General features: G+C 40.1%; 1 protein-coding gene across 1 annotated transcript; it reads left to right on the forward strand.

Annotated features, from left to right (window-relative positions):
- Positions 1-12287: 12287 nt before the first annotated feature.
- LOC120323320 (probable G-protein coupled receptor 141) lies at positions 12288-13151 on the forward strand. The gene has a single exon (XM_039381607.1). It carries the CDS (start codon positions 12288-12290, stop codon positions 13149-13151), a length of 864 nt encoding a protein of 287 aa, XP_039237541.1.
- Positions 13152-15776: the final 2625 nt, after the last annotated feature.

Genomic DNA, 15776 nt, shown 5'->3' on the forward strand with positions numbered 1-15776 from the left:
CTGGAAAGGACCCACAGGGCTCATCAAAATCCAACTCCTGGCCCTGCACAGGACAACACAAGGATTACACCATGTGCCCCAGAACACTGTCCAAACACTTTCTGAGCTCTGACAGACTTGGGGCCATGACCACTTCCATGGGGAGCCTGTTCCAGTGCCTGACCACCCTCGGGGTGAAGAACCTTTTCCTAATATCCACCCTAACCTTTCCTGACACAGCTTTATGCTTTTTCCTCGCGTCTTATTGCTGGTTACTAGCGAGAAGAGACCAGTGCCTGCCCCTCTGCTTCCCCTGAGTGTTTGTGATCCAAACTTTATTGGTTGTACCCAAAGCCCTTAGCACTTAAAAAGTGATCTGACAAACAACATATATGGGGTTCCATAATCTTATCTGCTCTCTCATTTACAAAGCATGTTTTACCAACAGCCAGACAGCTGTCTGCCCCAAGGCACAATTAACTAAATTACAGCAGAGGAGAGACTGACCACCATTCCCCCAGCCTGCTGAGGTCCCTCTGAACAGCAGCCCTGGCCTCCAAAATGTTACTACTCCCTCCCACTCAATGTTATACACAAAGCTCTGTCCAGTCACGCAGCTCATGGTGAGGATGTTGAAGGTTATCAGATCTAGCACTGAGGAGCTTTATTTTTAACTGACTGCCAGTTATTTCTGGCAGCTCCTCTTCGGGACTCTTTCAGTGCCATGTTTGACTCTCACACCTGAAGCCCTCACTCACCTGATATGCCCCATCTTCCAGTGACCAAACCCTTTACAACTTACTCTGTCCCTGCTTTCTTCTACAAACTGTGATATTTTTGCTAGTAGAAACAAATGTTTTTAGAAAAAATATGAAGTAATATGGTCCTTATTACTGGTTCATTCAGAAGAAAATTGCACCATAGGAAGATTTTTTTCCTGGATTAATCCATATTCCAGAAATGGATTTGTGAATATTTCTTTTTTAACTTTTCCAAACAAAATATTTCATTTTGAAATTATTAATATTTTTTTTTACATTTTCAGAATACTTCAACCATTTTCTTCACAATTGTGATTTTTTTTTTTTTCTGTACTGGCCCTGGTTGGGATGGAGTAATTTTTCTCCATATCTGCCCATATGGTGCTTTGTTTTAGATTAGTGGTAAAACAGTATTCATAACACACCAGTGGTTTAGCTCTTGCTGAGCCATAGTTATGTAGCACCAACACCTTCTCTGTTTTACCAATTTGACCCTCTAGATAGTGGGCTGAGGGTGGGCAAGAGGAGCAGAAGGGATGCAGCTGGGACACCTGACCTGAACTGACCAAAGACCATACCATCACACTCAGCAGTAAAACTGGGAAGGGAGAACTTTTCCAAAAGACTAGTGGGGCATTGGTTTCTGGTGGTGACGGATGATCCCTTTTGCATTGGTTAACTTAAGTTTCTCTTTGTTCCCTCCCTGCTCCCCCCCCCACTTATTAAACTGTCTTTATCTTGTCCCAAAAGTTTTCTTCTCTTTTTTGCTCTTCCAGTTCTCTCCCCCATCCCTTTGGGGAAAATGAGTGAGGGTTTAGCTTAGCTACCAGAAAGAATTTAAGCCACACTTTTAAAGAAATAGTTGAAAGGTTGTAAAATTCCTTAAACTGGTGCTTCAGGTTGCATCAAAGAGCTTTAGTTTAGAAAATAAAATTGGATTTTGATACAATCTTATTTTTATTCAAATTTTTAAATTTGAACATGTACAGCAAAAAAAAATCCCTAAGGCTCAAACAGGAAAAGCCTGTTATTTATTCACTTTTTAATCAGGAGGATTTTTAAATATCAGGAGGATCTAACAAAGAACTTTTAAATCAATGATTTTTTAGCTTCTTATAGGCAGCAACTAGTTGATGCTGGCTAACAGTGCTTTGACAATCTTGTCTAAAACCATGCTTAGTGAGAAAGAAAAAGAAGTAAGAAGTGAGAGAATTAGTTGGCCCTTTCACTGTCCTCCTTTGAACTGAGAACATAATCCCTGGATTTATTTTTGAGAGTTTGCATCTTCTGTTGCAAAGGAATATAATTTTGAATTTTTAGATTAATTAGGCCTTCGGGTTTACAGCTAGATATAATGTTTTTAGAGATGCTTGTTTCTACTACAATTATTCTGATATTTTGTACATTGAAAATGTGCAACTGAAACACATGTAGGTAAACTTCCTCCCTGATTTTCATCTACGCTTAAGATCAAATTATTAATCATATTTAAGGCAGCTTTTTCTCTCTCTCAGTTTTAAGTGAAATAAATCTCCAAGGAGATCAGAATTTCCTTAGAGGAAAGATATGACCCTCTTGAAAAGAAAATCTTCCCCCTGAACTTATTTCTCATAGTGAGTAAATAGCTGCTGAAGGGATGTTACATGTGGTAGGAGTAGGTAATTGAGTGTGATACTTGGAGCACGGAAAACCTCCTCACACAAGTGGGTGCTGCATGAGGTGAAACATTTTGCACAGCAAATCCATTGTACGGGTCAGTGATAACCCTGGGGAAACAGTTGCCTGCCCCTTTGTCCTCGGAAGGCAGCCATAGGATGCTAAGGCCAGTACTACCCTGAAGGCTTTCATATGAACACAGAATGGACCTCCAAGTGAGAAAGAAATAGTCGATAAGGCAGAGAACTTCCTGTGCTGATTTTTTGGCTTCTATTTGTCTCAAAGGTATACAGGAAACTTATCTAAAAGTATTATAATGTATAAAATCTGAGCTGGCTTCAGCTAGTTCTATGACACTCTGTGAAGTGTAATCACTTTTTTCTCATAGGTATTTGAAATAAGAGCTGAGCAAAGACTTAAGGACCTTTCGATTATGTCACAGTCCAGACAACTGCATTTCCCTACAGAAAGGTTTGTACCCTCTGAGGTCTTGGAGGGCTGTACAAACAGACATCTGACAACAATGTCACTGCCCAATAGGAGATTAGTCAGGCAAGTTAGCATGGATGTTAGTAGCCTACCAGCTATGATTAAAGAAATATCAGCTTCTCCTTTTATTTATTTCTGGAATGTATACTTATCCTATGAGTGAATCTCTCTATATGAAAAGTACCACAGATGCCTTTTCAGACATGCAATAACCCAGCATGGGTTCTATCAAGTCCTGCTCCTGCTGCACCTGCCTGAAAAAGGCAAAGTTCTCCTTCCACTTGCTTCAACTGAACAAGAGCAGCTCAACTTTTCCTAGCCCTGCTATTCAACTTCATTTTTATTTACTTTTTCCTTTTTGAAATTTTTGAGTATTTCTCAGCTGTCTCATCCAATTCTAAGCACTTTTGTATCCTCTTTTCTAGGTTTTGCCCCTGGGGCTGAGCATTTCCCTCAATTTCTAAATGCCTTGGGTGTTTAATTCCTCCTCTTGTGTTGGACACAAGAGCTACAGTGCTTCCAGCAGCCTCTCCTCTTCCTGCCTAGGCCTCATTCTTTCCCTCTGCTCTTTGGAAAAGGAGTACATCACTAGCAAGTGAAATATTTGGGCTAGATTGCATGGATTTAATGTTATTTTAGGATCTGGAGCTGTTCCTCTACCTAATTTTTAGATGAAGTGAAGTAAGTTCCTAACCTCTGCTCCATCAGACTTGCTCAGAGACTTTCAGTCAGAAGTAGACAGGAGAGGCTTTTTGGCACTCAAAAACATTGGCCACACCGTAGCCCCTGCCTGCTCCCACATAAAGTGAAGAAAAAGCATCCAAAGAAGAGCTGCTTCTATCCTCATAGAAAAGTAACTGCTGAACCCTAAAGATCCTCTTATGCTTTTAAAGGTAGCCCTATCCTATATCTCTGAAGCTGACAGATTGCTTAGAGTGGGACAATATTAGGAGTGGCAGGTTGTTGTTATTGTCTCCCACTCTCCATGTCCCTCTTCAGCTCACAACTGATGCATTAAAATATTCAAGTTTCAAGCCTGTACTCATTTGAGTTTCAGTCATTCAAAAATTACTTTGGTTGAGCAAAAGATTTTATAAAATAACCTCACGTTGCTCATACAGATAACCAATTTCCTCTGTCATCTGCATTAACAAAGGCTTTCCCCATCCTTCATTTCTAAGAACTACTGGTGGTTGAATAGCAATTAAATTAATCATTTTAAATATTCCACTCCATCCTATTCTTTTGTTCTACAATCTATTTTTGTTGTAACAGAAAGATAAGTCCAACAGGACTCTGCTAAACAGTTCATTTGCAACCTATCACATATTCCGTTTTCATAGAGTTAGCTTAAAATATGTTAATTGGCTCCATGGCCCATCTATGTTCTAGGGCAGAAATGTTCCTACAATTACAGTAATTCCTCAAGTCCTTGAACTGAGAAAACAAAGAAACAGTGAAAGCTATTGAATAAATCTATGTAGACAATTTGATGGTACTTAAAATCACGATCATTTTAGTATGCGAACATTTTGATATGTTATACATATTCTCTTTGCCATATGTTGAGACTATGAGGTATAAACAGACATATAGCATGGCATTTGTTTCATTTCATTCCTGTAAACACCATGTATAGTGGAAGCACAGAGATTTCCCAATTAGCAAAAAAGGCATCAGAAATTATATTGTTATTTCATTTTCCAAATGCTGAATGTGGCTGGATTATTTAATAATATGTACAATATATACAATGTTATAGATATTATCCAATATAATGAGCAAAAAGCCTTTATGAGTTGCTTTGGGACAGGTTGGATTGGGCCCTGAGTGAGTGGTATCCGTGTTCATGGAGGGGGGTGGTTTGGAACTAGATGATCTTTCACATCCCTGCCAACCCATACCCTTTTTTGATTCTATGATTCTCTCAAGTAATGGTTCCTCACATTTCAGCAAACAGCAAACCTGAGTAAGATCTAAATAAGTGTAGTCTGCTTTATTGCTTTAAATGTCTTTTTTCTTAAAGGACATTTATTGTTTCCTGTAAAGGAATACCCTTCTGTAAGGAGCCTGTGGTTGCTACTTATCAATATTATAAGATTAGAAGGAACAGACATGTTAGCCCGGATGTAAGTCAGAGAAGTCAGGGTAATCACTGTTTCATTGAAGAGGTCTGCAACCTCCTCATGAAAAGAGGAGGAACTAGGTGCTTTGCTTCCAAAATAAACCCAAAGCCTAGAGAGAGACCCTGGTGGAGATGCTATTTTTTTGGTAACTTTGTCAGTTTTTCACTAAACCATTGAGTTTCCAGATCTGATGACACCATTGACATTTGTGACTAGAATACAAAATGACAACTCTGCTCTGAGAAATGTATGAGTCTGCTGGAAGCCCTTGTCTTACCATGGACGATGGAGTTGCCAGCATTCCTGGCTGCTAACTGGCATCGTTGAAGGAGTCAACAGAACCTTCTTCAAGGCAGGGCAGGGAGGAGGTATACTTTAAATACATGATTAGTATCTCTTTAAATCCCGTCAGATTATTCTTGCCTGCACAATGCTTTAAGCCACTTCTATCATTGAGTATTGTAGAACTTCGTTTTTCTCTGCTCTATTTTCTTCTGCAGTGGTGACCATGCTATGGACAAGGCACTCTGAAGGTGAGAGGGTCAGTTTTTGTAAATACAGCACTTAGTCCACTGCACAAATGGCCTCAGCTTTGAAGTTTCCTCTGCTTGTGGGATTGCCCCACTGGAGGTTTTCCAAACCTTGACCCTATATGTTCTTCCAGGGATGCCAGTGGTGGCATCCACTAGCCAAAATTAGTTCAAATTTCAAATTTCAAGTTCACTTTTGTTTCTCTGGGCATCTTTGGATATCCCACAGGAAATTAAATCAGAAATGTCTGGTAGCCTGCAGCCTGGATTTTGTATTCGGTTCTCTATTTAGTGACAGGAACTAAAAAATCTTGTTTCACAACCAGTCTATTTTCCACCACTGAGAACAGAATGAAATATTACCACTGTTTATTGAAGGTGCTCAAGGTATTCTATTTCATACTGATATTTAATTTCTTTTGTATCTCAGAATCCACACTACTCATATGATTCCCACTCAACAACCATAAGGATAAATGTTAATGCATTTTTTTCTGATTCACTCATGGGTTTCAGTCCTGCAGAGCTGATATAGGATACTTCAAGTTCTCAGTAGTTCAAAATCCTCTTTTGTCTTGTTTTTTTAGTAACTGCACTATTTGGGATGTGTGTTTTGATGAAACTGGGGTGACAGGCCTCTAGACACCAGACTCATCAAATTATAAAGTAATTTACTGACAAATGCAAACTTTTTTTTATATTCAGTGTCCTCATTCCTGTCTTCCAGTTCTCTTTCTGCAACTCCATCCAGAACATAAGCATTTGCTTTTCTTCTAGAAAAATGGGAAACTTGCTTCAGTAAAGATAAAGCTCATTTTTCTGAGAGATGGTCACAAACACACAGTTGTAAGATCTGGCAGAGTGTAAGATCAATGGGAATTTGGAAAAACAACTCAAATTCAGAAACCAACCATAGAATGGCTTTGGTTGGAAGAGACCTCAAATATCATCTATGGGCAGGGACTCATTTCACTAGATCAGGTTAGTCATAGACCCATCCAGCCTGGCCTTAAATACTATGAGGGATGGGGCATCCACAACTTCCCTGGGCAACCTATGCCAGTGCCTCACTACTCTCACAGTAAAGAATTTCTTCCTCATAGCTAATCTAAATCTCTCCTCTTTCAGTTTTAAACCATTACCCTTTATCCTCTTACTACATGTCCTTGTAAAAAGTCCCTCTTCATCTTTCCTTTAGGACCCCTTTATGTACTAGAAGACTCTCAAAGGTCTCCCTGGAACCTTCTCTTCTCCAGGATGAACAACTCAACACTCTCAATGTGTTTTCATAGGAGACATGCTTCAGATCTCTGATCATTTTGTGGCCTATTCTGGACTTGGTCCAGCACATTCACATCCTTCTTATATTGGGGCCCCAGAACTGGCTGCTGTATTCCAGATGGGTTCTCACCAGAGTGGAGTAGAGGGAGAGAAAAATCCCAAAATCAACCTCTCCACCCCACCTGAAAGCACCACCTGTGTGTTTTGGGCACCCTCCATGCTTCCTGTAACTCACTGAAAACTGCCATCATGATTTCCTGCATGAGTTAATCGGTTTATGTAGTTTCTTCCTAATTGCTTTTTGGTTTAATAAAGATTAAGCCTTGCCCAACTTTGAGTCAAGCAAAAATTAGTTTCAGGGATCTAATTACTGCAAAGCTTGTTGATTCTGTGTATTAGTATCAGGAAAGAAGAATTCAGATTCTGTGTCTGTCACCTTATTTATCAAACAGAACTAGAGAAATGAGGTAAAGTAGTATTGTGTGGGGCTATCCCTTGAAATTCAGACTTCTGAGAAAGGCTGTGAGGCTGAAAACAAAGGGAAGTAAGTTTGACAAAGACAATGAGTGACAGCATGGGCAAGCAGAAAGGAAAGTATTTGGGACCAGGAAAAGTTTATGCTGTCAGAGCCAGATCCTTGACTCACATGTGGTTCTCTGCAGCTGTTCCCGAGTACAATGGTACTTTATAGCCAGCATTCTCAATTTTTTGGAATAAACTAAAGCAGCAGAAACTTTATTGCCACTACAGGTGTTGGATGGCAACTAGACCAAATAGTAGGACAAAACTATTTCATGAATCTTCTAATTTATTACTCAACTGGTATGTTCCAGCACAGGAGGAAAATGACAAGTTCCTGAATTTATGTTAATAAATCTCTTTTCCTTGCACCAAACCCAATAAATAACAGTTTTGTTTCAAAAGGTAAATCATAGCCTGCCTGTGATATACTCCACCAAATTTCTCCACAGAAGTCCACGATATATTACTTCTATTTATATAAAGCATAATGTCTACTTTTGAGGCATATTAAATAGGCATGACTAAGGCAACAATATATTACTCTTTATAATACACAGAGAAGCCAGATAGCTCTTCCATCCTGACAAAGCCTGAGAAACCTCTCAGTAAATCTGCAACCAAGTAATTAGAAGATTAGCCCAAGAATCAAAAATCTTCTGCTAACCTTATTGACCGTTTACTGGCTGAAGTTGGTAAATTCTTCATGATGCATAGGTGGGTGGGAATGGCAAATTAAATGGATTATCCTGCAGGTTTCCTAACCATGAAGTATGATTTTCTCACTGTTCTATACCTGTTATTCATATCTAACAGGGTGGGAGTGAGACAGCAAGAACTGTGATTGCATTTGCAATCACAGAAAAAGCAGTATGTAAAAGTATAACACACATATTCCCTAATTTACTGTTGTTTATAGCTCAGTTCTTATAGGTAGGTAGCAATAGAGGGTTAATATTAATGAATAATTTAAATAATTAGCAGTTATGACCCTAAGTTGGAAGTAGCTAAAACTGAAAATCTATCCAGTACCACAAGGCAGCACAGTTTTATGGTTGTCCCTAGATAGAAAGGAGCTCTTAAGCTCGTATGTGAAACCTTGATTGCTGTTATACTGAGCAGAAAACATATCAGTTTTGTAAACTGACACAGGAGGCAGAGGAAGTCATGTAAAAATGAAATGAAGAAGTTAGAGTTCTACTGTGAATTTAGCCCTGCTTAAAGGAACTCTGATACACCGACGCATGGGCACCGACAGCGGCACTTCCATAGAGACTCATCCCATCTCTAAACATCCAACAGGCTTTGTTCCTCTTCTCTCAGTGGTCAAGGCAAGCTATGTGCTGTCTAAGTAAGAAGCCAACACTAGAGCTGATTGTTCATTTGAACAGATTGATGTGACTCAATTTCCTTTTGTACTCAAATAACAAACTAAACTAAAACCTACTTTACAGGGCTGAGTTGAGTTTTGAGTGTTTTTTTTTCTTTTAATTTAATCGAAGAACCTGAAGATGAAAGGTTAGCACACTGAGCAAATTCAACATACAAGCTTCAAGAAATGTTTCAAGATGAAAGCAACTCAGAGATATGAAAACACTGAGAAGTTCAGTTTCTGGCCTCCAGCAGTTTTGGTGCCAGCCAACAGCACTATCCCCAAGGAGACAAGAGAATTATCTATGCAACATCTTTGCTGGGTTCTGGCCTCATTTTACATCCAAAGAGCTCAGACTGGACTCATCAAGGTAAGAGAGTGCTCAGAGCTCTCAGTTTCAGAGTCTGATCTGACTCTGTCTGGAGTGCCTGCATTTGTGACCATTTGAGGAATGCAATTTCTCCAAGTCTTCTCTTGATTATTACTTGGTGTTTCAAGTTTTGTGGATCACTTCAAGTCCTGTGCTCAGAGGACAAGGTAGCAGGCATTTCCCTGCTTCACCCAGAGGCTGTGGGTGTGGTTTCATGATCATTCTAACCCAGGGAAACCTGCCGTGCCTGACACCCAGGCTGTTTGCTACCTTCCTGTGCGTTTCTGCAGAACTGGTGGGTTGTTTTGCCATCCAACCACCATCACTACAATGTCAGGCAGCAGCCTGTCATTATGTGGGATTAAGTGATGCTGGAACCACACCTGGTGAGTACCATTAATCATGCAGCTGTTCTCCTTTAGTGCTCTGATGGAACAATTGCACAGTTCTTTTACCGCAAGCCCACAAGTATATGGAGCATCCAAAATGGGCATCCTTCCTGTTCTGATTCCTAGTCTAGATAAAATGGTAACTGTTCTCTCAAAGCTTTCAGAGTTTATCCAGAGGCTATCTCACAGACCACAGGCTGCTGTTTGTACATTCTTTCTCACCCTCACAGCCCTTCCTTTTTCTCTTACTGACCCTTTTCTTTTTATTTTTAGTCTTTGTATCTCTTTACTTCTATCTCTTTACTTCTCTTTCACATCTTGTTCTTCCTAACACTGTAATTAATACAAAAGGAGCCTCTCAGAGAGAATCATCCTCTCATCCACAGCAGAAGATGATTTCATGATGGCAGGATCAATATTAGTTCAGCCCTGCTGGAATTGGTTTTATGTTATTGCTCACAAATCTTATGTGTTGCCTATCACAAAACCTTATGTGTTGCCTATCCCATTTGAGTAGTGATGACTCTCACTGAAGTCTACTTTTTTTTTCCCCAATCGTAGCTGAAAAATAAACTGGACTAACATTTTTCTGTTTAATTTCTAGTGAAGAAACTGCTTTTTAATGTCTCTAGAAGAGACCTCACTCAAAGCTTTCCTTTTTAGTGAGCTACCTTATACTAATGATATAGTTTGGGGTCAGCGTTCATGTCGGTGGTTCAGGCATAATTTTCAAAGCCCACTGGCATTTTTATGTCTTTTATTACCAGCAGAAACTCTGAAGTTGCTTTTCATATATGTCTGCAGGTTTTTTTACTTACAGTATTTAAACAGTGAGTAATCTCTGAATTCTAGAAGATCTAATAACATGTTAGAGTGAAATCTTCTGTTAACTGTGCTAAACACTTTGTTATTTCAGCACACTTAGCTTAATTATTAAACATAAAACAAGCTTAGAGGGATAGGTGCATGCATAAGGAAAACGTCCTTTGCTTGGCTGTATATTTCTTCTCTTGATCAGTGGCACTTCTTACTTGTTAAGTAGCAAAATGCAGTAACTTGTGGTAGTTGTATGGGCTCACTGCCCATCTGAGCTTTGAGACTGACCAAATTTTGGGCAGTGGTCCTGACTACCTCTATGGGTCTGTACGGGTCCAAGCACAACGATGGTCTCTGACAGCTCAGCAGCTTTTCAGCATTTCTCTCTGCATGATCGAAAGAACATTAGATCTTGAACGTATGAGATTACTATCACAGTGAAGTAAGAAGAAAGGCTTGTTCCTTCCTGTATGTGGGCTGAGAAAACCCTCAGCTGTTCTCGGTCAAACGCTAATACCAAAGGCTCTTTTTTCACACTGGTTACGACATATGCTACGGCTGTGTGAAATGGCAAAGGGTGAAGTCACAAAAATAAGAGATTATAAGGTAAAATTCAAATATTTATTTCTATAAATGGTGAAAAAAATGTAATCTATTTCTAAGTGATATAAAATGTAGGCATTAAGCCATAACTATGATGTTTGGAACAACAAAATGATTGTACTTTATTAAAGCCACTTTGAAATATTAGCAATATACGTTGGAAAATTAATTTCCTTGTAAAACTTTTGTTATAGCAAAGTTTCTGGGAAAGCAAATTTCTCCTGTGTGTCTCTGGACTATTAGGTGGGTATGAATTTTAAACATTTAAATGCTTCTAAGGTCATACATTTTAAAGGGAAGTAAACAGAAAGATTTGTATCAGTCTTGGCCTTCTAAAGATGCTTTGCCTGATGCTTCATAAATAAGAAGCTTCTCTGAAAATGTTCTGCAGTTTCAGTCTATCACTTTATAGACAAGTGCAACAGAATTAAGAATTGCCTATTAAAACAAGTTTACTGATTTTGAACTTCAAAGGAATCAGAGAGAGATGCTGCTTTTTTAAGAGATGATTATTCAACTCTTACTTTGTTCTTTCAAAACTCTCTTTAAGATAAGGACAGATTTCATTAGCAAAGGATGTATCTACCTTGCGTGCTCTCCCCATGTACTTGTACAAAAATCTGTATGCAAGCCCAAACAACTGAACAGTCCACATTTTGCCTTAAATCTAAATAAGAATGTAGCTTTTTGTGACTATCTTCAACAAGGGCCAAAAGTATTATATCTCTCAGAAGATCATTCTTAAATTAACTTCTAGCTTTTATCACTTTTTATGGTCGAGTAGCTCAGGTAAAACTCTGTAGCAAAAATATTTGGAGCTGAAGCAAGAAGCAATTGAATTTTCATCTGCAGATCTTTATTTTCAATTTGCTCTATGTATCTAGAAACAGTTACTACCATAAGGATGTTCAGCACCCAACCACCAATCTGCTAAAAAGATGGCTCAGGTTTTGTCATAGAGCATGTACACATGATAGGTACAACCTCTTCATATTTCAGTATTTTCCCATCTTCCATTTTAGCTTTATAACATGAGTGCAGATTAAACTTGCACAATTTACACACAGACAGTGTCTTGGCTTGTTAAAGTGGTTGAATGTAGAGGCAAATAACTGAAAAAAAATCCTAGAATGCAGTTTAGTAAATCAAAATCTCATTCATAATTATGTAAAATGTGTTTTTAACACTGAGGCATGGGTTATTGCTGTCATATGCAGTATGACAACAGTTATAAGGTTGTATACTACATGGTATGACATAATTTCAAATACAATTCAGTACAGTATCTCTTCATGAAACTGTGACATTCCATAGTTAGCGATAAAGGAAGTAACAAAGGAAATGTGTCACTTCTATTTTTCATTTTCAGTAACCTTCAAAAGAAGAGTTTAGGAGAATGCCTAACAGCAGCATAACCCAGCAGAATCATTCCTCCAATGACACACTTCTGGACACCTCAGAGAAGCTCTGCACAGTTCTCATAATCCTGTACATAATCAACTTGGCTGGTGGCATCCTTGGGATCATCATGATGTCCCATCAGTTGTTTCAAAGGAGATCACAATCCGTGATGACCATTATCATCATCAACCTCCTGGTGCTGCACACCTTTATGCTACTCAGCATCCCCTTTCGCCTCAGCTATTACATTTTGCAGGAGTGGAAATTCGGGTGGTTTGCCTGCAGGCTGGCGAGTGCCCTCATCTACCTCCACATGTACCTCACGTTTGTGTTTTACATGGCTATCATCATAATCCGCCTCTTCCGGCTCGAGTTTAGGAAATGCTACACTACAACCTGGGTGGGCACTGTCTGGCTGGTGGGAGCACTGATCATCACACCTGTTCTTCTTTCATACTATGGCACCTCTAAGATATATCACCCCTCCAAATGCTTTCAGTTCCACAGGGAGATACAAGAGCCTCACATGGTGATCGCAAACTACTGCTTGATTGGGATTTTGGTGGCAGTTTGTGCTGCGCTCACCATAATCCAGCTGATGGTGATCTGTAGACTGGCTGTGAAATACTGGCCTGACATTAACTCTCATGTGGAATTCAGGGCTCAGGCAAAGAGTTTCTTCTTCATCTTGATAACATTAGTCTGCTTTATGCCTCATCATGTATTCAGAGTATATTATATCCAAAACTACCACCTTGATAAAGACCATAAACTACTCACATATAATGAAATTTTTTTAGCTTTAACAACAATGTGCTGCTTGGACATGTTGTGCTTCATAGCAGGGATAGCCCATTAAACTGTGAACTACCAGGAAATCCAGTTGCAGTGTGTCAATCTGGCTTTTGGTAGAAATAAAACTGTGTAGCTTGCACAAGCTACTGTTTTTTATCTTCTCTCTTGAAGGCAAACACAAGTCTTACTCTAGACTTTGTCCGATGTCATGCCCTGAAGCTTCATCAAGATCTTCCTCAGCTGCCCTTTTCTAGCAATGACAGCAAAAGTATCCATTCCTTTGTATTTTTTCCTCAAAGTGTCTCAGTAACAACAACCTACTGTGATCAATAAGTTGTCTATTCTGAAGGTGTAACAACTTCTTCTGTCAATTATGATACTGAAGGGAAGAGATGGAAGAAATAAATTCCTTTACAGGACATTTATATTAGTGATTTTTAGATAGCAAGGACATTAAATCTATTTAAATGAGAAGTATTCACAGAATTGGTAAGGTTGGAAGGGACCACAGTGAGTCATTTGGTCCAACCTCTCTGCTCAAGCAGGGTCATCCAAGAGTACATTGTACAGGATTGCGTCCAGAAGGTTCTTGAATATCTCCAGTGACAGAGACTCCACAACCTCTCTGGGCAATCTGTTGCAGTGCTCGGTCATCCACACAATAAAGTTCTTGCTCATATTCAGGGGAAACTTCCTGTGCATCAGTTTCTTCCTGATACCTCTTGTCTATTGCTTGGCACCACCAAAAAGAGCCTGGCTCCATCCTCTTGACACTCTGCCTTCAGATACTTATAGACATTGATGAGGGCCCCACTCAGTTGTCTCTTCTTGGGGTTGAACAGGCAACTCTCTCAGCCTTTCTCATAAGAGAGATGCTGAATTGCTCCAGCAGAGGAATAGAGATGCTCATCTTCATAGCCAGTTGCTGGACCTGCTCCAGGAGCTCCATGTCTCTCTTGTACTGAGGAGCTCGGAACTGGACACAGCACTCCAGATGTGGCCTCACTAGGGCTGAGTAGAGGGGCAGGATCACCTCTCTCGACCTGCTGGCAATGCTCTTCCTAATGCACCTGTATTAGGGAGGATTCGAGCATACTGAAATCTTGAAACCATGACACCATTGAAAGCTCAACAAAACTGAAATTTATTACCAAGAGGTGGCCAACAAAGTGAACAAACCCAAAAGGGAGGAAGGAAGAGAGGAATAAGCCCCCAGCACGACCTCCCCAGTTACCCAGCTGTTGCTCATAGTTATCTTACCAACCTAGCATGCCTATAATTACCAGAAGCTGCATCCTTGGAGAGTCAGTAAGTTCACAAATTGGCAGGCGTCCCCGCCAAAAGGCAACGTTGTCCTTGATGTGAAGCTTGCTCTCCTCCAAGAAAGAGCTGTCTGCTTTTATACAATTAACTGAGTGACCTCAACCTAGGCTGGTGTGGCCAGCACCGCCCAGCCAGAGGCCCTCAGTCCCACCCCCTTCGTTATGTAAGTGCATCTCTTCTGCACACGCGTGGCTTTCCCTGCGCCCACGTACTGCATTCAGGGGAGTCTTTTCCAAATGAGTCTGGGGGCATCCTTCATCACTATAGTCTTCAATTTCTCCTTCAAGCAACCTTGGAGAACGATTAGCCAATCACAGAACACCAATTAAATATAGTTTATACAAAAACTCCTTTAAAGGACAAAGTTCCCATTTTATCAGTGTTTGTTTTCTCATAACTTGGCAGGGAAAGAACAAAACTTTCACAGGTGGCTGGGCCGAACACAGTAAAAGTATCAGTGTAATTAACCCCTGATACAGCACCCCAGGACACTGTTGGCCTTCTTGGCCACAGGGGCATGCTGCTGGCCCATGGACAGCTTTTTGTCCACCAGGACACTGAGCTGCTTTACATCAGGTCAGCCCTCAGCCTGTACTGATGCACGGGGTTAGTTTTCCGTAGGTGCAAGACTCTGAATTTGTCTTTGTTGAATTTCAGACAGTTCCTCTCTGCCCATCTCTCCAACCTGTCAAGGTCCTCTGAAGGGTTGCACAGCACTCTGGGGTATTGGCCACTCCTACAAGCTTTGTGTCATCAGCAAACTTGCTGAGGAGGTGTCTGCCTCTTCATCCAAGTCATTGATGAACTAGTTAAACAATCCTGGGCCCAGTATTGAACCTTGGTTGATGACACTAGTGAGAGGCCTCCAACTAGTCCCTGTGCCACTGATTATGACCCTCTGGAATCTGCCATTCAGGCAATTCTTAATCCACTTCACCTAACCTAAATTCTCAATCCACTAATCTAGCCCCCACACACTAATCCAACTTTAAACAGAGTAGTAGCATATCTCGGCATAATCTTTTTTTTCTTAAATTATATGAAGTGTAAATTTAATGAAATTATATGAAAACTTATCACAACTTCACCTTTAGTTGCTTCATTCAAAAACCACAAGCAGCTCACTGAGTTATAATAATTATGTATTTAGAATGAATGAGAGCAGAACAGGCCACAGGATTCAAAACTGCCTTATGTCACCCTTCCATCATGACTGGATTTGTGGCTGTTATCCCTTAAGTCCATTGTAGCCAAAGAAATACAAGTTGCTGTGGTTCCATAACTGGATCTGGAATTTAAATTGAGGGGTCTGGTCCTCTACTGAAGGATCAGACACTGTCTAGGAGAAGGAAATATTTTATCAGCC

Source organism: Pipra filicauda, unplaced genomic scaffold (genome assembly GCF_003945595.2).
Source record: "Pipra filicauda isolate LSUMZ 115617 unplaced genomic scaffold, ASM394559v2 scaffold233_size1220752_pilon, whole genome shotgun sequence".
Classification (NCBI taxonomy): Eukaryota; Metazoa; Chordata; class Aves; order Passeriformes; family Pipridae; genus Pipra; species Pipra filicauda.

What these genes read in the sequence shown, in the direction of transcription:
- LOC120323320 (XM_039381607.1), top strand. Translation starts at nt 12,288, where the DNA reads ATGCCTAACAGCAGCATAACCCAGCAGAATCATTCCTCCAATGACACA.